This window comes from Xenopus tropicalis, chromosome 10 (assembly GCF_000004195.4).
Source record: "Xenopus tropicalis strain Nigerian chromosome 10, UCB_Xtro_10.0, whole genome shotgun sequence".
Classification (NCBI taxonomy): Eukaryota; Metazoa; Chordata; class Amphibia; order Anura; family Pipidae; genus Xenopus; species Xenopus tropicalis.
Window position 1 is genome coordinate 28,972,893 of NC_030686.2, and position 24,503 is coordinate 28,997,395.

General features: G+C 39.6%; 1 protein-coding gene and 1 long non-coding RNA gene across 2 annotated transcripts; both read left to right on the forward strand.

The window, feature by feature from the left end:
- Nucleotides 1-524: 524 nt before the first annotated feature.
- LOC116408010 lies at nt 525-1,740 on the forward strand. The gene is made up of 2 exons (XR_004220670.1): nt 525-770; nt 1,551-1,740. It is a non-coding gene; the product is annotated as an uncharacterized LOC116408010 (long non-coding RNA).
- Nucleotides 1,741-6,395: 4,655 nt separating this feature from the next.
- Nucleotides 6,396-8,746, forward strand: LOC116407922. The gene is made up of 3 exons (XM_031894194.1): nt 6,396-6,414; nt 6,859-6,932; nt 8,213-8,746. The coding sequence occupies exons 1-3, from the start codon at nt 6,396-6,398 to the stop codon at nt 8,744-8,746; spliced, it is 627 nt and encodes a 208-aa protein (XP_031750054.1).
- The last annotated feature ends 15,757 nt before the right edge of the window (nt 8,747-24,503 follow it).

A 24,503-nucleotide genomic window follows, 5' to 3' on the forward strand; every position in this document is an offset into this window, starting at 1 on the left:
GACATACAAATATAATTGATTTCATATAATAAATGACTTACTTGTGTTTAAATAAGGACTGCATATAAATGTGTTAATGGTGGAATGCATCTGCTCATGTTTTTCCAAGTAAACCTTGAAAAACCTTGGTACGTATTAGTTTTAACATAAACCATTTATAAGGAGTTAGCATTAGTATATATGTTGCAGAACATAGAACGTTATTCGCTCTTCATGTATGAAATTAATATTTTGTTTCCTTTACTTTACAAAATGCTCACAATTTGGTCAATTTGTTTTATCTTAACTTGCCTGCTCCCATAGGGAATTATCTAAAGAAAAAAGAACTTGTATCAGCCTACATAACCTATTGTATGTAACTCTAGCACTTTAGCACCACTTGAGATCATTTGTGACCCCAGGGGGAGCAATTGCAAGAACACTAAGGGGTTAAAAAGTGCGATCTTTAATGCTCACTTGCCAAGCACTTGCACCCCTCTGCCTGCTGTGCTGTGAGCACCAGATAAAAATATCTGCTCTTTGCAGAGAGAGAACACAAATACTATCAACATTTCCTACTTCTGCGTGAAAACCAAATCCTGTATTTCCATGCAAGTAATTATTCTTCTTGTTCATAGGTGGCCAGTGTGCGTAAGACCACAGTGCTGGATGTCATGAGAAGGCTACTGCAGCCTAAAAATGTTATGGTATCCACTGGCAGTGACCGGCAAACCAACCACTGCTATATTGCAATACTGAACATCATTCAAGGGGAAGTGGATCCCACACAGGTATACAGGGCTTTTAGGGCTTTCTAGCTGTTTTATTTATGCTACAATGATTAATGGCTAATTACACCAATATCTCCTCGGTGAGTAGGCTATTATACTGTTATAGAAAGTAATTTCTGTTTCGGTTAACTTCTCTTACATATATAGAAAAGGATAAGGGTGTTGCTTATCACGTATACTGGGCATTTCCTCTGTTTATTTCTGCTATACATAACATATAAGGAAATCATCCAAGCCCCTCTTATCTGCCATCACAGCAGCACCTGGCATGGAATTCCACAACCTCATTGCTCGCACTGCAATTAACCACCATCACTGCTTCTAATGAAACTTCTGTTAGTCTAATCTAAAGGGGTGGGGCCTCTGGTGAGTTGATAATAATAATGTCCCTGCAAGCACCTTTTTTTCCAGACCCAACCTTGACAGTCTACCCCCATAGTTTAAAGGAGAACTAATGCTTAGAAATAGGCTAGAAATGTACATTATGTTTTGGGCTTCTGTACCAGCCCAAGGCAACTGCATCATTATCTAAGTTTTAGCAACCTTTAAAGACATATTACTTTGAGGGCCCTGTGTTCTGATCATAAAAAATCCTTTTCCATGAACTTTTTTTTTGGCACTGACCCAGTGGTATCATCTCATGCAGTCCCAGCCCTCAAAATGATACAATTAGTTTCCAGGAAGTATAGTTATTCCATGGATTTCTGAATGATTTTAAGGTTATTCATATCTATACTACGCTCTGCTCCAGCTTCATCTACTTTATATTCTCTTCTCCAGCTGTTTGAGAGAACTTGTCGGCAGTACGATAAACTGCGAAAACGTGAGGCTTTCCTGGAGCAGTTCCGTAAGGAAGACATGTTTTGACATGTTTCGAGACCGTTGTTGCCTCCCATTTTATCTGTGCAGTTTCTGGATGATTTGTTATTTGGGCCTTTTCACTTGTGTGTTTATGTGCTACATTTTAGCATGTAACAGTAGGAATATATAGTTAAATTATATTCATCTTTCATATTGTTTATTGGAGTAAATTGCTTTCCTTTAGAAGGAAATAAAAGCACTTGCCGGTTACTATTATTTGCCTGCACTCTGGTTGGGGGACCCCATACTGTTTTAGCCAGAAAGTGCTTCGATGCTTACATAGTTACATAGTTACATAGGGTTGAAAAAAGACCAGTGTCCATCAAGTTCAACCCATCCAAGTAAACCCAGCACACCTAACCCACACCTACCAATCTATACACTCACATACATAAACTATAAATACAACCACTAGTACTAACTGTAGATATTAGTATCACAATAGCCTTGGATATTCTGATTGATCAAGAACTCATCCAGGCCCCTCTTAAAGGCATTAACAGAATCTGCCATTACCACATCACTAGGAAGGGCATTCCATAACCTCACTGCCCTCACCGTGAAAAACCACCTACGCTGCTTCAAATGGAAACTCCTTTCCTCTAATCTAAAGGGGTGACCTCTGGTGCGTTGATTGTTTTTATGGGAAAAAATAACATCCCCCATCTGCCTATAATCCCCTCTAATGTACTTGTACAGAGTAATCATGTCCCCTCGCAAGCGCCTCTTTTCCAGAGAAAACAACCCCAACCTCGACAGTCTAACCTCATAGCTTAAATCTTCCATCCCCTTTACCAGTTTAGTTGCAGTCTCTGCACTCTCTCCAGCTCATTAATATCCTTCTTAAGGACTGGAGCCCAAAACTGCCCCCCATACTCAAGGTGAGGCCTTACCAGGGACCTATAAAGGGGCAAAATTATGTTCTCATCCCTTGAGTCAATGCCCTTTTTTATACAAGACAGCACTTTATTTGCTTTAGTAGCCACAGAATGACACTGCCTGGAATTAGACAACTTGTTATCTACAAAAACCCCTAGATCCTTCTCCATTAAGGAAACCCCCAACACACTACCATTCAGTAGATAGTTTGCGTTTATATTATTTCTACCAAAGTGCATAACTTTGCACTTATCAACATTGAACCTCATTTTCCAGTCTGCTGCCCAGTTTTCTAATTTTGTCAAATCGCTCTGCAAAGCGGCAGCATCCTGCATGGAACTTATAGTTTTGCACAATTTTGTGTCATCAGCAAAAATAGAAACAGTACTCTCTATGCCCACCTCCAGGTCATTAATAAACAAGTTAAAAAGCAAAGGCCCAAGGACTGACCCCTGCGGTACTCCACTAACCACACTGGTCCAATTAGAAAATGTTCCACTTACAACCACTCTTTGTACTCTATCCTTCAGCCAGTTCTCTATCCAATTACAAATATTATGTTCTAGGCCAATATTCCTCAATTTGATCATTAACCTTCTGTGAGGTACTGTATCAAACGCTTTAGCAAAGTCCAAGTAGATGACATCAACTGCCATTCCAGCATCAAGGTTCCTGCTCACCTCCTCATAAAGGCAACTAAATTAGTCTGGCAAGATCTGTTACGCATAAAACCATGCTGGCACAAACTAATAGTATTGTGAACTGCAATGTATTCAAGTACCCTATCCCTTATTACCCCTTCCAAAGTTTTCCTACTACTGATGTCAGACTAACAGGCCTATAGTTTTCAGGCTGAGAACGGGATCCCTTTTTAAATAACGGCACCACATTAGCAATCCGCCAGTCTCTTGGCACCATGCCAGACCTCAATGAATCCTGAAAATTATGTGAAGAGGTTTGGCAATCACAGCGCTCAGCTGATATAATACCCTGCTGGTAGCATAGTGCTCGCTAGGAGCGTTTTCTGGCCAAAATGATATTCCCCAATCAGACTACAGGCTCTGTTAGCTGGCACCTCTGGTCGGGAAAACTGTTTTGCTACAATAGGTGCCTTTTAATAACATTGCTTAGTTCCACAGAATTTCCTTGCTATAAATGTTATGTTTTCTTTCGCACTTATTTTGATATTCCATATTAAAAAATATAAAAAGCATTTTACTTATCTTTATTTAAACAATAGCAGGCCAGTCATTTACAGCTCTCACTGAGCAGTGCTCTGGGTGCTGCCATTTACTGTTTTGCTCTATTTAGTTTCAAAAACATAGGGGCTGATTTATCAAAATTCAAGTTTGTTTTTTTTTCATATTTAGTGAAAAAAACGCAAATGCGACTATACTCGAGAATATTCTTAAGAGCCACGCAGCATCGGATTTGCCATCAGGGCGCCACCCCCCAATAATCTCCATTACATTTAGGGGGCCAGTAACTAGACAGTAGTAGTTCATATATACAGTAAAAATGATTAATTTGCTAATAAGTCAGTCAGTTGATTTGGGGCTCAGTGGAGCTTGCCCAAGTTAGACCCTACCCCCCTACCGGCCCCTGTCACGCTGCTCTGTACTCTCATTGCTTGATAAGTAACTTAAGTACATTTCTTTCAACCTTTGCAAGTTTCTGCATAATTTACGTAAATTGTCTAGAAGTAAGTCTAGGGGCCCAATAATCATGAAGTTAATAGCTTATATAATTCAGTAAATAGATCGAAATATAAACTGCCATACTCTCTAACAAGCAGTTCAGATAAACAGTTAATAAAACAGTTAATGTGATATTTAGTCATTGGGGGGAATGCGGAATTTACCTTAAGGCTGAAAAACGCTTAGCGAGAATACGCCCCGCTTCTGTAAATGCGTCCAACCTGTGCCTGCACCCGAATGAATGAGATACGCTCAGGTGCAGGCACATGTAGCCGAAATATGCATAAAACCGCCAGACTTTGCATTCTCTCACGTTTTTATGCGTATCTCATTCATTCGGGTGCAGGCACATATAGGGGGCATTTCCAGTAGCGGGGCGTATACTCGGCAAGCGTTTTCGGCTTGACAAGAATACGCCACATCTGACATCACCCTAAGTTCTTTAATTCATTGATGATCAGTGGAGTTTGCCCCTGCCCCTGTTAAGCTTCTCAGCATTGCCACTGCTTGCTACGCTAGTTATGTAAGCTCCTATTTATTAAGTTACATTAAGTTTCTAGGCAACGTGTGTAAGTTTTAGTGTAACTTTATAGGTAACTTGTGCAATTTTCATGACTTTAATGATACAATTGGGCCCAAATTCATATGCAGATCTCACCAGGCCCAGCACAACTGCCCCTCCCCCCCAGATGGCAGCCCTGATACTGGATGTTGTATTTGGATATTTGTGCATCAGCGATCACTATAAAACTCACTCCTGACCCAGTAACTGATTCTTTATTATTTTTTGTGTTCAAGTTTACACTTCATGAGTATTTAATATTTTAAGGTTAGTTACTGACATTTGATATCGATTGTATATTATAATAAAGTCAGAGGCTGGAAGAGAGGTATTTACTTGCAAGAAAAGTTTAAACAAGTATTTAATTTCTGGGGAACTATTAAGTATAGTTTTACATGTAATTTAATAGAGCTTTCTAAACAAAGTCATTTTAAAAATGGCTTTTCGCTATCCCCCTCTCAGCAATCTGTCTCAACATGGAGACCTTCATGAAATGAAGCCTGTATTACACTTTTGTTTTCTTGACAGTTACCATTTAACTGCAATTTAGAGCATTGAAACTCTCTGTAGGTATGTGTGCAATAGGTTTCCATAGAAACGACATTCTAAGGCTGAGTGTATTCCACAATGTAAACACCAGAGCCATTATGACATCATCACAATGTGATGATGTCACAATGGTCACTGTTTAGCTGTAGAACACACACACTCAGGCACAGCCACATTTGATTCCTCCCATCAGAGCGTGAAGGCGAGCTTGTCATCTGATAAAAAAAAACAGAGATATCGCAGTTTTTTAAAAATGTGTTCCAGACTTTTTTGTTGCCTGCCATGCAGGAAAACGGTAAGGATATTAAAATATTTAATTTATGGGGAACTTTCATCAAAATAAACATTTAATATAACATAAATCTCATGGAAAGAGACTTTCTAAACCAAATCATTTAAAAAGTTATTGTCACAATCCCTCAGCAATCTGTCTCTACATGTAGGATTCCATGAGATGAAGCTTATATGACATTTTTAACCAAAATGGAGAATGTCAGAGCGATCTGTATGCAGATTCTACAATCCAATAAATCCTCTAATATAAACTCTGGGGAATAGTGACGAGCCAATCTGTCCCATTTTGCTTCAGCAAAAAAATCATGAAACTGCTAAAAAATATGCAAAATGCATTGTTAATTGGCGGTTTTTGTTAATTTTTTTTCCCCACTCCTTAACTGTAATCAAGCTTATTATAAGCATCTGTAGTTTTGACTTATTAGAAGTATGTGTAGTATTAGCTTATTAGAAGTATGTGTAGTATTAGCTTATTAGAAGTATCTGTAGTATTAGCTTATTAGAAGTATGTGTAGTATTAGCTTATTAGAAGTATGTGTAGTATTAGCTTATTAGAAGTATGTGTATGCAGATGTTAATCAAAATAATGAATCAGCTAATGTAACAGTTAAAGAAACTCAGATGCCCCCCAGTAGTTGGTCTGACTGCATTTCAATTTAAAGTGAATTAGTTTGAAGTGAAATGTCTTCATTTAACCTGAATTCACTAATCATATAAATATCTATATTTCAGCAAAAGAAGCTGGACAATTTTGAAGTTGTCATTGGACAATTCAGAAGCGAAATGGATCGCGAATTGAAAGGTAATAATCAAATTATTTCGATATTCCCTTAATAGATATTTCATAAGCTAACTCCTATGAACCTACACACACACAGTTTGGAACTCTATAACCATTTAATAATGTACTATGGATTATCCTCTAAGGACAGTATAGGGGCCAATTATGGATATAGAAAAATAAATATTTTGCTTGTTTTTATGGCAATTTAGCCACTGGAAGGCACTGTTTGTTGAAAGACTAAGAACAAGATTAAAAATAAGAAGCAATCAGCATGGCAGCTTCTCTATATATAAAATAAGAATATCTGTATAAAAGAACCAAACAATTAGACATATTTCCCCTGTAATAGCACTAAACCTTTACTTCAACAACCTTTCGGCACCTTTTCAATTTAATCACAAGGTTTGAGTTATCGTTTATGTAAAGCAGAACATATCTCACAAATATTTTTCTTTTCTCCAGAAATAGAAGGAATCTACATTGAGCAGCTGGAGGAGATCCGGGAAGCCTGGATGGATTCGCTGGCTCATGTAGAGGTATGTAAATAATAAATATACTCTGTGTTCCACTTAAGAATTCTATATACTGTATATAAATATATGATATATCAAGAGAGCTGAGCACCCAAATGGTTCAATGTTCAAATGCAGCTTCCTTTATTTACCGGGGTCTTCACCATGTTGGTTACGTATGTGAATATCCAGAGGGAAGCGCATGAAACACTAATAGTGCAATACTGTAAACTCTAACGGTAACAATAAGTTATACGGGAAGCCACTTAATAATGTTCTGCACGCAAGTTGTAGTTAAACAACAGAAATCATTTTCACCCCAGTGGTTCCAATCCCCAGTTAGGTGGGTACTCACAGGATCATAAGCAGAAATTGAATAATATCCTTAGTCTCACAATATCAGTATTCCTCTCCGATGAACATAGAAATGATAGCAAGGTATAGATAGTATTATACTGTTTTACTATGAAAAACATTACAATAACATGTTTACTCACTTTACTTTGTATGAATCTTGCGCTCACTATATTAAAAGTGTTTGTCCAGCAAACGAATAATTGTTGAATAAAAAAGCTCTGTTTTTTGCCGCTCTATACTCTACTCGTTTCGAGGGCTTCCAACTCAGGAGGAGTGGCTATTAAATTAATTGAACATCTATTTAAATTATCTCAACGTAATTAGTGCCCCTTAGTCCCCATTAAGACAGTCCTTTAGTTGGTTCCCAATGAGCCCAGATGACCTCCTGCGCTCAGTTCCTTGTGCGTCCCTGTCGGTTCTGCTCTCGCTTATGAGCTATATTGTGCCTGTGCGTTTCAAAGAGCAGAGCACATCTTGAGGGCGCATTGTGTTGGTACGATGGTATGTGTCCCCATCCCATGTAACTGTGGCTTCCCGTATAACTTAAAGCACTACCCATAGGGAATATGGTTTCCTTGTTGCTACCTTTAGTACTTTCAGTATTGCAGTTTTTCATCTTCAGGGTTACATCTAATGTGATAACTAGAATCTGGCTGCAGCGCATTTGTACCTGCATCTAAATTACATTTTAATTACCACCAATGCCCAGCCATCTGCCACTCACCCCAATGCACCACCTCCCAACACTTTTGCAGAGCCTCACCCTGTATTTACTGTATAGAACAAAGGCCAGTTATTCCAGATTCTGAATTGTTGCAGTAGGTCAGCTTTCTTAAATGGTATAAATGGACTTATTTATCTTAAAATACAACTACTTTTTTGTATGAAATTAGAAATGTAAAAATGATTGTCCTGATGATTTTATTTATTCTTTGCTTTACTTGTAGGACAGAATTGATGAAATATTAGGGTCCATAGACAATATGCAGGCCCTAATACTTCAAATGAAGAGAGAAGAAGGGAAAGAAGAAGAAGAAGAGAGTTATGAAACTGCTATGGGGAGTTCCTTAAGCAGTGAAAACACTGCCGAGGAGCAACCTACAAGCAGTGACGGCTCTAACAGTGAGGGAGAGGAACGGAAAAGATCGGAAAGCAGAAGTGAAGAAGAAAGAATGGACAACAGTGAAAGTGCAGAGGATACAAACAATGCGAAGCAAGTCCACTTCGCAGAAAACCTCTGCACTTTTTATGAAATCCCACTAGGGAAGAACAAAAAAGAAAGCAAATTTCTAAGATTCATTAGAAGAATCTTCAGAAAGAATGCTAAGAAAAGTGGGATTAAAGAAAAAACAGAAAACTGCGATAAAAGTAGATGCACAGATGACATGGAAAAAGGGTCTACCACCATAATAGATGATGGGACCCGGCATTGGAAGAGTGCAATGCTAGATCATGAGGAAGATCGGCTGCTGAATGATTAAAGAAGTCACAGCAAGCCAGTGAGAAAATTTAAAAAAAAACAACAAAAAGCAAAATGTAAAAAAAAATTTAAAACAAACAAAAAGCAAAAAAAATTAAAAAAAGACAAAATACAAAAAAGCAAAAACAAAAAGCAAAAAAAAATTTAAAAACCCAAAGCACAAAAAAAGAAATAGAAGACTGCAGATGAAAACTCTGAAAGCAGGGGCAAGGGTAGGGGTGGGGGTCTCAGATTGAAGGCTTATTTACGTGACATTTGGAAAAACGGATGGAGCGTGGGAGCAGGAAGGACGCAGGAGCGGCCCGTAGTTTGAGGACGCAGCATGGAGCTGGAGGGGGCCGTAGTATGAGGACGCAGTGGGGAGAGGGGGGGCGGGGCCGTAGTTGGAGGACGCAGTGGGGAGCGGCAGTACGAAGCAAGGAAGGACGCAGGAGCGGCCCGTAGTTTGAGGACGCAGCAGGGAGTGGGGAGCATGGAGCTGAAGCGGGCCATAGTATGAGGACGCAGTGGGGAGGGGGCGGGCGGGCCGTAGTTTGAGGACGCAGCAGGAAGAGGGGGGCAAGCCGTAGTTTTGAGGACACAGTGGGGAGTGGAGGGGCAGGGTCGTACTTTGAGGACTATAGAGTCCTAACAGTCTGAGGGACCGTGAACTGACCCCCTGTTTAAAAAGTTTAAGGAACCCTGCCCTAGATGCATGTAAAAGTCCAGCAACAAGTTCTTGTAGGGCAGAGTAGATGAAATATCAGGGGTCATAACCATTATACAGGCCCCTGATAATGGAAATGAAGAGAAAAGATCAGGTGAGGAAGACTATAGAACACCAAAAGAAGAACTCACTGAAGAGAGTTACAAAAACTACGCAGGAGCAGCCCGTAGTATGAGGATGCAGCAGGGAGTGGGGAGCAGGCAGCGGGAGTGGGCTGTAGTATGAGGACTCAGCGGGGAGAGGAGGGGGCGGGGCTGTAGTATGAGGACGCAATGGGGAGAGGAGGGGGCGGGGTCATAGTTTGAGGATTATAGTCTGGCCCCAAACAGTCTGAGGCACCATGAACTGGCCCTCTGTTTAAACCGCTGCTTTGAACAATGGCTGAAATGCTGTTATACCAATGTGTTACATTTTTGTTATGGAAGCAAGCAAGAAGGCACTGGGCAGAGTGTAAAAAACAGGCACAATCCGCCATTTTTAAGCTTTGCACACTGCCTTTCTTTTTAAATTGTGATTATGAATTGAGAGTGGGTAACTTTATCGAGTGGAGGGGCAGGTCCCTGTATCTAGCCGTTTGCTGTTACTATTTTGTCTGATATTTGAAATGTTTTTTAGTGGTTATTTATTTCCTATGATAGGCTCTGAACTGGGTTTATATCTGCATTGTTTGAATCTTGTACTATTGGATATATTAGATAGTTTACAGGGTTGGATGGCTTTTAGCAGGAGATATATGCAAGTTGGCTGAAATGACCTCATACTGCAAAGTTGATCAAGGGAATGGCCTGCCTGCCTTTCTGGAGGCAACTGAGAGTTTGGTGGGTTTCATATAGGAAAAAAGTTTGATCTTGATGGACTCAGAAGTTGGAAGGAATTCCCTATCTTAGGCTAATTGCCTGGGGTTTCTTGTCTTATTCTGGATTAACTGGAAGCTTGGCGGGTTTCTCTTAGAAGGCAAAACGTTGATCTTGATGGATTTGTGTTTAGTGAGGGAGAACTACAAGATTAGTGAACTGACTTCTTTGTTGCAAAGTTGATCCAGGGACTGGTCCGACTGCCTATTTGGAGTCAGGAAGGAATTTTCCCCATCTGAGACAAATTGGCCACAACTTCAGATGGGTTTTTTGCCTTCCTCTGATCAACTGGAAGTTTCGTGGGTTTCACTTGGAAATTGGTTTAAGCATGGTTTTGTCAGAGGAAGAAAATGAGGATGAAGAGATGATGGGGAGAAGTATAACTACGACAGAAGGAGAAGCAAGTTACATTTACAGAAGATCTCTGCACCTACAATGAGATCCCTCGATGGAAAAAAAGCTGTGATGAATAACTATGTGATTCTTCAAGAAATATGTTATTTATTACACATGTATTTCTATATTTAAATAAAACAGGATTCAAAATCTTAAAATCTTTAACATAATACTTAAAGGGCTCTTTATTTTTGTCCTTTTTCCAATGAAAGTTAACCATGAAGTAAATTATCAATAAAGCGGGTTGAAGGAAGCTGGAGTGGCATAATTATTGGGAATATATTATATATATATGAATTTTTATCTGGAATGCTTAATGTGTAAATACAGTTACACATTAAATAAAACAAGTATAATTGCTTTGGCACTAATATGGATTCCTGCAGCTTACTTACATCAGCAAAAGCTTTTATTATTTCAGAGAAAAAAATTGACCTATTTGAGTATAAAGGAATCTATGGAAGATGGCTTCCCTGTAACTCAGAGGATCCTGGATAACTGGAAATCCTCTCTCTCCATATATATATATATATATATATACAATTGCAATAAAGGCTAGCACTCACAGGACTTTGGTTAATATTCAACAAGAATAAAACAAAAAAGAGTTTTAGCAATATCTTACATGGTTTTTAATTAATCCGACGTTTCAGCTCCACACAGGAGCTTTCTTCAGGGAGAGGAAGAAAGCTCCTGTGTGGAGCTAAAACGTGACCCCAGGAGTGCTACCTTTGCCTGAACTGTGTGGTATATATATATATATATTAGGAGAGAAATGTGTTTATTTCACATACCATTGGTCCTGCTTGTAAAGACTATAAACTGTGCCCCTTCCAGGAGACGTACATGCACAGAAGCGCTTACCCTGGGAATCTCCTTACACCCTGCTGCTTATCTGTGTGGGGAGTGGGTGATAGCGCATCATTAAGGGTCCAGTTATTGGAAATTTTAACCACTTAGGATGAAGAAATAATTTTTTCAAACTGATTCCACTTTGTTAGGACTTTGCAAAAGATGAACATTCCCTTTAACACTGGGTAATGACAATTTTAGGCACCCCTAGTAATTATAATCACTTACCTGATACCCCAGCCAGTGCTCCTGTTAGCAAAAAAACTGCCCTGGCCAGGGGTACTTCTGCGCAAGCACCACGGAGCGACCTCTTTCTTCCCTGCTCTGGATGTGCATGCACAGGAGAGTGAAAGTCGTAACTATATTTTCACCCCAGTGAGCGTGTGTAGGCCTAGGGCAATCAGAGAAAGAAGTAGGGGAAGAAGACAATCGCACCATGGTGCTCGCTCAGAAGTACCCCAGCCCGGTGTACTTTGCTTCTAACAGGAGCACTGGCCCGGGGTATCATATAAACAATTATAATCATGGGGGCTGTGCCTAACATTTAGTAATGTAACCTCTCCTTAACAGTGCGTGGTTTGGGTTGCGATAGCCCTATAGGCTGTGCAAATGTAACAGATACTCATGGTTGGGATCTGCTCATGATTGTAACAGTACGTTTCCTGTGGAAGTGCTAGTTATAATGCTCTGTCATCGGCTCCAGCACACTTCATACGTGTGTTCCTATATATACTCCCCCTGTAGCAGTGCGGGGCTTTATCCGTAAGATGTACTTGGGATTTTGGGCTTAATATTAATACACTTTGACTAAGATATTTGGTATAGGTGACCGGCAACTGTGTTTTCTTTTAAACTGGTTATACAATGAATGTGACATCAGGGGGAGTGTTCTGGTGTTTTTACCATTGGGTTAAAGGTTGTTGGGGGTTTTTGTTTGTTTTAATGTCTTGAGCAAGGTCTCCTGAGAGTGACCAAAATCAATTGAAAGGCCCATTTAACAAAAATTGAATTTTCAAATAAAAGCTTAGTTAAATAAGCAAACTCAAAAACTCACCAAACTCGAATATGAGCTTATTTATTAACAACTTAGAAGCTCAAAAATGTAGTTATTAAAAAAAAATATTGAAACTTGACGGGGATGTTCACCTTTGAGTTAACGTTTAGTATGTTATAGAATTCCTTATTCCTAACAACGTTTGCAATTGGTTTTTATTATATAGTTTTTGAATTATTTGCCCTTTCTCTTCTGCCCCCTCTCCAGCTTTCAAATGGGGGTCACTGACCCGACAGCCAAAAAACTCTGTGAGGCTACAGTTTTAACTGTTATTGTTACTTTTTGTAACCTAATAAGAATCTATTCAGGCCTTCTCTTGTTCATATAGTCCTCTCAATCCAAACCACTCCCTGGCTGCTAAAGTAACGTGGACCCTAGCAACCAAATAACTGCTGAAACTTCAAACTGGGGAGCTGCTGAACTTAAATGAAATAACTAAAAAAACTACCAATGATAAAAATGAAGACCAATTGCAAATTGTCTCAGAATATTACTCTCTAACAATCATACTAAAAGTTGGGTTTGAAAAGCATGAAGTCACTGAATGAAATCTGATTCTGTTGTAGGCTCCTCCCACTTTTTTTCTACTTTTGGACCACATTTATATAGTAAAAACCACAGAGCAAAGTTTGAGGACCCTGGTTTAATAGTGTCTAAATGGCAGCAATTTAAATTTCCCCACTGAAAGTCAACGAGTGACATCTGATTGGCGGTTGGTGGCTCCGCCCCCTTTTTCCTACCTGGAACTGCAGTTACCCAGCGACTGCAAAGTTTAAGGGACCCTAGGATTAATAGTTAAAGAACGGCAGCAGTAAATTTAAACCAATAAAAGTAATAGGTAAATTGTGATTGGTGGTTGGTGGGTGTGCCCACTTTTTCTAACCTTGAGTCGAAGTCACCCAGTGACAAACGTGGGCACCCTGGCATAAAATAGTGTGAGAATGGCAGCATTTTAAATTAAACCAATAAAACTCAATGGATGAAATCTGATTGGTTGTTAGTGGCCCAACCCACTTTTCCTATTTTTGACTGCCGTCCCCAGTGACCAACTTTGAAAAGTTTAGGGACTCAGGCATAAAAATTGTGGGACTGACAGCCTTTTACACTTCACCATTGAAAGTAAATAGGTGAAATGTGATTGGCTGTTGGTGGCCCACCCACCTTTTTCTACCTTTCCAACTGCAAATACCCAGTGACTAACTCTTGAAAGTTGAACAACCCTAGAATTAATACTGAAATAATCGCATCAGTTTAAATATAACCAATGAAATTTAATGGGTGGAAATGGATTGGCTGTTGGTGGCTCCTCCCACTTGTTCTAACCCTGAATAAAACCTAAAAATGCAGCCCCCTAGTGACCCTGTTGTTAATACAGTGAGAATGGCAGCAGGTTGGTGGCTCCACCCACTTTTTCTAACTCTGAACTGCAGTTACCTGGTGACTAGCTCTGCAAAGTTTGGGGACCTTAGTATTAATATATAAAGAATGGCAGCAGTTTAAATGTCAACATATGAAGTCTATAGGTGAAATCTGATTGGCTGTTGTTGGCACTGCCCTCTTTTCTAAACTTGGAACATAGTCACCCAGTGACAAACTGTGCAAAGTTTGGGGACCCTGGCATCAAATCAATAAAATTCAATAGGTTAAATCTGATTGACTGTTGGTGGCTCCGCCCACTTTTTAAAACCTAAAAATGCAGTCCCCTAGTGACCCTGGGGTTAATACTGTGAGACTGGCAGCAGGCTGAAATTCCCCATTGAAAATCATTATTTAAAATCTGATTGGCTGTTTGTGGCCCCTCCCACTTTGGGGTCATCCAGCAAATGTCATTGTTTCATTCGGTTGACCCCATTATTATGTTATTCAAGTTTGGGGGGTGTAGCTTCAAAGCTGTAAGTGTGGCAGCAGTTTGAAAATCTTCCCTGTCAAAGTCAATGGGAAAATTGGGGGGTTCTGAGCGGCGCCACAAAAAGATGGGGGGGCGGGATCACTTAGAAAAGCACAAGCAGCCTGCTCCCCTATAGGGCGAAGAAGTGTGGGGAGTCTGGGTGCTGTACCCCTAAAGCTGTAGGAGGAGTAGCGTTTAGAAAATGGGGGGCGCTAAGAAGAAGAAAAAGTGGAAGAATCAGCTGAAGTCGAACAACAGTAGGTTGGGGTTTTAAACTGTTTTTTAAATCTATAAATTATATTGTCCTTGCATGAGATTTAGAATTTTGCCATAGAATATTTGCCCAGTGCTTTTACATTACCCATTCCCTATCTGATCCCCATGTTCCTCTATGAGGGGGCGGCCATATTGTGCAGCAGGAGGCCGTTAGCATTAGAAGCTATAACTGACAGGCTGGGAAGGGACAGTCAGGTTGGCAAAACAGTCAGGTTTAGGGACTTCAAGTAACAATTACTTACAAAAGCAGCCACATTAGTGAGAAATGATCACCATGACCTATAGGGAACTTGAGGCCTTGCCAGTACATTGTTAAGGGGAAGAAATAACCTCTCCTCCTGTGAATCTTCCCTTTGCTAATACATACAATACCTACATTAACTCTGTGATCCCAGAGCAGAGAAGTGCACACTCGCTCTCAGGTAAATTGATTAACAACAACAAGACCATATTATCTTCTCTATAGGGAAGGATGGGTTATCTTTGGCCGTGCTGTACAACTGCGCTTCTACTCTCAAGTGTTTGGATAGTTGAAGGCTGCAGGATTTAAATGGTACAGTATATACAATATGGCCAATAGTATTCCATTATTTGCCTGTCTGAAGTCTCCTTCCCAGACCATATATTCATATGAAGCTGGTTTTCTCTTTGTTCCTATAGCGGCTTTACTTTTCCCAGGAGGCTTTCCCTTAGATGTTGGAAAATTGTTGGGGGATCTACTTCCAATGTTGGGCACTGATGTCAGGCCTGACTTGCAGTCAGTGTTCCAATTGATCCCACAGATGTACAGTTGGGTCAGGGCTCTGTGTAGGCCAGTCAGGTTCTGCATGGACTTCCCTTTGTCCCTGTTTATGGGCACTGTTGTGCTGAAACAGAAAAGAGCCTTTCCCAAGCTGCCTTACCGACATATCTTACCAATATATTAACATACACAGTAAAAAGGGGTAAATCAGGGATACATTTAATGTTACATTTTTTATCCTTATGGTATGGAGATCTAATTTACAGAAAAAAAACCCAGGTCCTAAACATTCTCAATAACATGTCCCATCTCTGTATTTTTGAAAATATTCCTTGGAATGCAAAAATCCCAAATAGTAATTCAATCACAGTACATTGCTCTATTACACAAAGCGAGTGTTCCTTGCAGCCACTTTCACACATGCACTGCTTTTGTGTCTTAAGGCAAAGCTTCATGTGCCCATGGCCTTAGAGGAGAACACTACTTAAACAAAGGCCATGATGGAAGCAGCACCTCAATCCTGGGACTCCATAAAACTGGTCTCCTCCCTTCATTTGTGACATGGAGATCACTAGTACGTGCACAATGCACAAAAAGACCTGTCTAGCCATGTCTGACACATGTACTTCAAGTCACCACAACTATTACAATTTGTTCAACCCCAGAGCTGCCCAAATAGACCAAGAAATGCTTGTTTGTACATGCCCATAGGGTAATTACACACAGTACAAAAGCACCAAAACAGACACCCATGTAGACTAACACTACAAGTCATCTGACTTGCAGACTTTTTGGGCACTGTAATGCCTTGGTTTTTGCTAAAAGAGCCCTGTGTACCCTTAGTGATTATAGTGTAATTCAGAGGTCCCAACCTTTTTACTTGTTAGCCAGATTCAAATGTAAAAAGAGTTTGGGAGCAACAAGAAGCATAAAAACAAGTTCCTAGGGGTGCGAATTGCTATTTGTTATTCCCTACGTGGACTGGAAGCCTACAGGAGGCTGTGATTTTAAGTACAACTGTTTCTTTTGCAACTAAAACTTGCCCAAAAGCCATGAATGCAAAAAGAAGCACATACTTTGAGGCCACTGGAAGCAACATCCGGGGGTGGTGAGTAACATTTTGCTTGTGAGCTACTGGTCGGGATCAGTGGTGTAATTCATGCAGTTCTATTACCAGCTGCTATTATTATTTTATTATTATTATTAGCTGCATACTTTACAAAAGTATATGTGTAAAGATTTCAAATTACACATTTTCATACAATGAAATAAAGACAGGCTGGTGGAAATCTCCTAGGCTGGGCACATTAGGGTCTGCACCACCAAATGTTTCTCTGGCACTCTCTTCAGCCAGTCTGACCCTGCATATAATTCACTAAAATATGAAGATCATCATCATCATAATCATCTATTGTATTATTTATATTTGTGTGTATTATAAGCCTCTTTATTCTGATGTTGGCACAGTGTGAGCACTGCAACCAGGATACTATACTGTCTGAGACTGGATGTGCTCCCTGAATTTGTCTTAGTACCCTTAATAATGTGCTTTCTATGGAAATTAGATCCAGCTCCTAGGAATCAGTGAATCAATGATTAAACAATTTAATTACAATAAAAATAAATCATTTGTTGCTCTATCCAGCCTTTCATTTAAACTGCTACCTTGTTGTTAATGTGACTGACCTTGGCTAACAAAAAGTACATTGAAAGCTTGGGTAACCTTCATTAATTCTCTCCTTATCCTATTCTTACCCTTCATGCTAGCTCGCAAATCCCTATTTTACGTATACAAACATTGCCCAGGAAAAACCAGGACAATGACTTCTTAAACTCAGTTTGGGGATAACTGACTGTACAGGAGCCATTTTGGAAAAATGATGGCACTGCTCTAGGGCACTATAGGCTCTTGTAAAATAAAAAGCTCAGCATTTGGACAAGAGAGTGAGAGGCAATATGGATTAAACAGTGCCATCTAGACTGGTGCGCTGCAAAGCAACTAAATACGACACAAATTTATATCACAGGCTTTTTCTGAAAAGAAACCTAGTTATATTTGTAACTGCGTTGGATCATTTGCAGAGAAACTTCTGATCCTCTCTGTTCTGTTATTGCCACAAAGTGTAGCCCTGGATAAATGTGGAGATGAGATGCTAGAAAGTGAAAGCTTTGAAGCAATTTTCAGGTATTTCATTAAAAACCCTAATTTTAGTAAAGGGTTAGTAGACTGGAGTAGAAAGACATGGTTACCCATTTTGGATTTGCTTAAATGCTACTTTCTTTCCAAACAAATATGGTTTTGGGTGTAAATGTATTTCTTGTGGCTTTACGAAAAAATGCAGTAAATGTGTTTTTTTCAGCAGTAGAGTCAATTTTTTTGCAGCTTGTACTTAAGCTGTGTACCCATTTGGATTCTGGGGTGTGTACTTTTTGTCACTATCCCACATAAAATGCTGCAAAAGTGTTGATTTTGCAGTTGCTGAAATTACATAAATTATAGATCTTTTGGGGTATCTTTCCCTTTCATTTCATGGCACTCATATTTAGGGATTCATGGCATCTATTGATACATGGGAGATAAGATCCCGCAAAGTGGAAACTTTGAAACAATTTTAGGAAAATGGTTTGGTACTTGACTTGGTAACCCATTTTGAATTTGGGTGCGTGAGTACTTTCCAAAAATATATGCCTTTTGGGGTGCACTTTTTGTGACTTTACCCCACATGCAATGTTGCAAATGTGTTGGTTTTGCCTGAAATGACAGAAATGACAGATAATATGGAGTTTCTCTATCTTGGGTCCCTGCATGCAAAATAGGTAAACCTATGTACATTGGGCATCAAACGTTCAGTGGCATTTATATTTAGGATGTTTTATTCTGGTATCTAATGATGTAATTAAATAAAATGACTAATCAGCAGCTTTATATGTCATTTGTGTAGTTACTATATGTTTTTAATATGTATCTTTATGTAATAATTTGTAGCCATAATTACAATACAAGAATCACACACTTTGGGCCTCGTGTATTTGCAGTGCTAGACACACGTAGAAGAACTACACCTTTGTATGTTAAAGATGGACCTATTCTAAGCACTTCTGAAATAAGCCTTCATTTTTATTTCTGAGTTTTTTTCATTGGCCTACCTACCAGCAACTGAAAATACTGGTTGTCAGGATCACTAACCCCAGCAACTAAAATCAGCAATTTTCACTTTTATTATTGATTATTGTATGTAATCCTTTTCAGTGTCTTCCCATTCTGTCTTCCCAGCTGCTGCTTGGTGCTAGGGTAATTAAGCTCAAGCAACAAGGTAGCTGTTCCAATGAAAAAACTGATAGTTGCAGAATTAAAAAAATTTGTGTGCGTGCCCACGAGCACACAGTTAGGAACATTGTTTGGGGGTCCTGTAAGAATAGCAGGGAGGTCACTCTACAGTACACACAAATTGCTGCAAGATTTCATCTCATCTTAAATGGATTCTGTCATCGGAAAACATGTGTTTTACAAAACGCATCATTTAATAGTGCTTCTCCAACAAAATCCTGAATGGAAATCTGTTTTTCAAAAGAGCAAACAGACTTTTTATATTTAATTTTCAAATTTGAAAATGGGGCAAGGCATATTCTTAGTTTCCTAGGTGCCCTTAGTGAATGACATGCCTCTTATAAACTTCACTCACACTTTACTGTTGCACTACAAGTTGAAGTGATCTAACCCCCTTCCCCCCTCAGCAGCCAATCAGCAGAAACAATGGGAAGGTTACAGATAGCAGCTCCCTGATAAAAATGTTCCCATGCCTCCTAGTGGTGATACGAGAATAACAGTCAATAGTAAAAATTCAAGTCCGGCTTGGGACTCCTCCAGTTACATGGGAGTAGGAGAAACAATAGGTTACCTGAAAGCAGTTCTAATGAGTAGTGCTGGCTCCTTCTGAAAGCTCAGACTCAGGCACAATGCACCGAGATGGCACCTACACAGCAATATTACAGCAAAAACAATACATTTATTGATTGGAGATAGCATTTCAAATGGTATAATGAATTATTTGCAATGTGAACAGTATAATATAGTAATAAAAGCTCCACAACAAAAATCATCACAGAATTCCTTAATGTTTCTTACAAGTCAAGACTTGTGTCATCACTATACAGTTATAATTGGGGTTACTGGGCTTTGTATCCTATATCTGCACCCCCTACAATCAGTATCCCCAACCAGTGGCTCGTGAGAAACATGTTGATCCCCAACCCCTTGGATGTTCTCCAGGGGCCTCAAAGCAGGTGCTTATTTTTTCATTTTCGGCTTGGGGCAAGTATTGTTGCATAAAACCCAGTGTAAAGCCAACAGAGCCTTCTATAGGCTGCCAGTTCACATAGAGGCTACTAAATAGCCAATAATAGCTCTTATTTGCACCCCCAGGAACTGTTTCCATGCTTGTGTTGCTCCCAATACTTTTCCCATTTGAATGTGGCTCACAAGTATAAAAGGTTGGGGATCCCTGACCTACATCCATCTCTTCCCCGTTCTCACCCCTTACATTACTGAATTTTTTATATTTGACATACAAATATAATTGATTTCATATAATAAATGACTTACTGTGTTAAATAAGGACTGCATATAAATGTGTTAATGGTGGAATGCATCTCTCATGTTTTTCCAAGTAAACCTTGAAAAACCTTGGTACGTATTAGTTTAACATAAAACCATTTATAAGGAGTTAGCATTAGTATATATGTTGCAGAACATAGAACGTTATTCGCTCTTCATGTATGAAATTAATATTTTGTTTCCTTTACTTTACAAATGCTCACAATTTGGTCAATTTGTTTTATCTTAACTTGCCTGCTCCCATAGGAATTATCTAAAGAAAAAAGAACTTGTATCAGCCTACATAACTATGTATGTAACTCTAGCACTTTAGCACCACTTGAGATCATTTGTGACCCAGGGGAGCAATTGCAAGAACACTAAGGGGTTAAAAGTGCGATCTTTAATGCTCACTTGCCAAGCACTTGCACCCCTCTGCCTGCTGTGCTGTGAGCACCAGATAAAAATATCTGCTCTTTGCAGAGAGAGAACACAAATACTATCAACATTTCCTACTTCTGCGTGAAAACCAAATCCTGATTTCCATGCAAGTAATTATCTTCTTGCGTCATAGGTGGCCAGTGTGCGTAAGACCACAGTGCTGGATGTCATGAGAAGGCTACTGCAGCCTAAAAATGTTATGGTATCCACTGGCAGTGACCGGCAAACCAACCACTGCTATATTGCAATACTGAACATCATTCAAGGGGAATGGATCCCACACAGGTATACAGGGCTTTTAGGGCTTTCTAGCTGTTTATTTATGCTACAATGATTAATGGCTAAATTACACCAATATCTCCTCGTGAGTAGCTATTATACTGTTATAGAAAGTAATTTCTGTTTCGGTTAACTTCTCTTACATATATAGAAAAGGATAAGGGTGTTGCTTATCACGTATACTGGGCATTTCCTCTGTTTATTTCTGCTATACAACTATAAGAAAATCATCCAAGCCCCTCTTATCTGCCATCACAGCAGCACCTGGCATGGAATTCCACAACCTCATTGCTCGCACTGCAATTAACCACCATCACTGCTTCTAATGAAACTTCTGTTAGTCTAATCTAAAGGGTGGGGCCTCTGGTGAGTTGATAATAATAATGTCCCTGCAAGCACCTTTTTTTCCAGACCCAACCTTGACAGTCTACCCCCATAGTTTAAAGGAGAACTAATGCTTAGAAATAGGCTAGAAATGTACATTATGTGGGCTTCTGTACCAGCCCAAGGCAACTGCATCATTATCTAAGTTTAGCAACCTTTAAAGACATATTACTTTGAGGGCCCTGTGTCTGATCATAAAAAAATCCTTTCCATGAACTTTTTTTTGGCACTGACCCAGTGTATCATCTCATGCAGTCCCAGCCCTCAAAATGATACAATTAGTTTCCAGGAAGTATAGTTATTCCATGGATTTCTGAATGATTTAAGGTTATTCATATCTATACTACGCTCTGCTCCAGCTTCATCTACTTTTATATTCTCTTCTCCAGCTTTTGAGAGAACTTGTCGGCAGTACGATAAACTGCGAAAACGTGAGGCTTTCCTGGAGCAGTTCCGTAAGGAAGACATTTTTGACATGTTTCGAGACCGTTGTTGCCTCCCATTTTATCTGTGCAGTTTCTGGATGATTTGTTATTTGGGCCTTTTCACTTGTGTGTTTAGTGCTACATTTTAGCATGTAACAGTAGGAATATATAGTTAAATTATATTCATCTTTCATATTGTTTATTGGAGTAAATTGCTTTCCTTTAGAAGGAAATAAAAGCACTTGCCGGTTACTATTATTTGCCTGCACTCTGGTTGGGGGACCCCATACTGTTTAGCCAGAAAGTGCTTCGATCTTACATAGTTACATAGTACATAGGGTGAAAAAAGACCAGTGTCCATCAAGTTCAACCCATCCAAGTAAACCAGCACACCTAACCCACACCTACCAATCTATACACTCACATACATAAACTATAAAATACAACCACTAGTACTAACTGTAGATATTAGTATCACAATAGCCTTGGATATTCTGATTGATCAAGAACTCATCCAGGCCCTCTTAAAGGCATTAACAGAAATCTGCCATTACCACATCACTAGGAAGGCATTCCATAACCTCACTGCCCTCACCGTGAAAAACCACCTACGCTGCTTCAAATGGAAACTCCTTTCCTCTAATCTAAAGGGTGACCTCTGGTGCGTTGATTGTTTTTATGGAAAAAATAACATCCCCCATCTGCCTATAATCCCCCTAATGTACTTGTACAGAGTAATCATGTCCCTCGCAAGCGCCTCTTTCCAGAGAAAACAACCCCAACCTCGACAGTCTAACCTCATAGCTTAAATCTTCCATCCCTTTACCAGTTTAGTTGCAGTCTCTGCACTCTCTCCAGCTCATTAATATCCTTCTAAGGACTGGAGCCCAAAACTGCCCCCCATACTCAAGTGAGGCCTTACCAGGACCTATAAAGGGGCAAAATTATGTTCTCATCCCTTGAGTCAATGCCCTTTTATACAAGACAGCACTTTTATTTGCTAGTAGCCACAGAATGACACTGCCTGGAATTAGACAACTGTTATCTACAAAAACCCCTAGATCCTTCTCCATTAAGGAAACCCCCAACACACTACCATTCAGTAGATAGTTTGCGTTTATATTATTTCTACCAAAGTGCATAACTTTGCACTTATCAACATTGACCTCATTTTCCAGTCTGCTGCCCAGTTTTCTAATTTGTCAAATCGCTCTGCAAAGCGGCAGCATCCTGCATGGAACTTATAGTTTTGCACAATTTTGTGTCATCAGCAAAAATAGAAACAGTACTCTCTATGCCCACCTCCAGGTCATTAATAAACAAGTTAAAAAGCAAAGGCCCAAGGACTGACCCCTGCGGTACTCCACTAACCACACTGGTCCAATTAGAAAATGTTCCACTAAACCACTCTTTGTACTCTATCCTTCAGCCAGTTCTCTATCCAATTACAAATATTATGTCTAGGCCAATATTCCTCAATTGATCATTAACCTTCTGTGAGGTACTGTATCAAACGCTTTAGCAAAGTCCAAGTAGATGACATCAACTGCCATTCCAGCATCAAGGTTCCTACTCACCTCCTCATAAAAGGCAACTAAATTAGTCTGGCAAGATCTGTTACGCATAAAACCATTCTGGCACAAACTAATAGTATTTGAACTCAATGTATTCAAGTACCCTATCCCTTATTACCCCTTCCAAAAGTTTTCCTACTACTGATGTCAGACTAACAGGCCTATAGTTTTCAGGCTGAGAACGGGATCCCTTTTAAAATAACGGCACCACATTAGCAATCCGCCAGTCTCTTGGCACCATGCCAGACCTCAATGAATCCTGAAAAATTATGTGAAGAGGTTTGGCAATCACAGCGCTCAGCTGATATAATACCCTGCTGTAGCATAGTGCTCGCTAGGAGCGTTTCTGGCCAAAATGATATTCCCCAATCAGACTACAGCTCTGTTAGCTGGCACCTCTGGTCGGAAAAACTGTTTTGCTACAATAGGTGCCTTTTAATAACACTTGCTTAGTTCACAGAATTTCCTTGCTATAAATGTTATGTTTTCTTTCGCACTATTTTGATATTCCATATTAAAAAATATAAAAAGCATTTACTTATCTTTATTTAAACAAATAGCAGGCCAGTCATTTACAGCTCTCACTGAGCAGTGCTCTGGTGCTGCCATTTACTGTTTTGCTCTATTTAGTTTCAAAAACATAGGGGCTGATTTATCAAAATATCAAGTTGTTTTTTTTTCATATTTAGTGAAAAAAACGCAAATGCGACTATACTCGAGAATATTCTTAAGAGCCACGCAGCATCGGATTTGCCATCAGGCGCCACCCCCAATAATCTCCATTACATTTAGGGGGCCAGTAACTAGACAGTAGTAGTTCATATATACAGTAAAAATGATTAATTTGCTAATAAGTCAGTCAGTTGATTTGGGGCTCAGTGGAGCTTGCCCAAGTTTAGACCCTACCCCCTACCGGCCCCTGTCACGCTGCTCTGTACTCTCATTGCTTGATAAGTAACTTAAGTACATTTCTTTCAACCTTTGCAAGTTTCTGCATAATTACGAAATTGTCTAGAAGTAAGTCTAGGGGCCCAATAATCATGAAGTTAATAGCTTATATAATTCAGTAAATAGATCGAATATAAACTGCCATACTCTCTAACAAGCAGTTCAGATAAACAGTTAATAAAACAGTTAATGTGATATTTAGTCATGGGGGAATGCGGAATTTACCTTAAGGCTGAAAAACGCTTAGCGAGAATACGCCCCGCTTCTGTAAATGCGTCCAACCGTGCCTGCACCCGAATGAATGAGATACGCTCAGTGCAGGCACATGTAGCCGAAATATGCATT

Coding starts and splice junctions, on each gene's coding strand:
- LOC116407922 (XM_031894194.1), top strand. Junction 6,933..8,212: donor ATTCGCTGGCTCATGTAGAG/GTATGTAAATAA, acceptor CTTTACTTGTAG/GACAGAATTGATGAAATATT.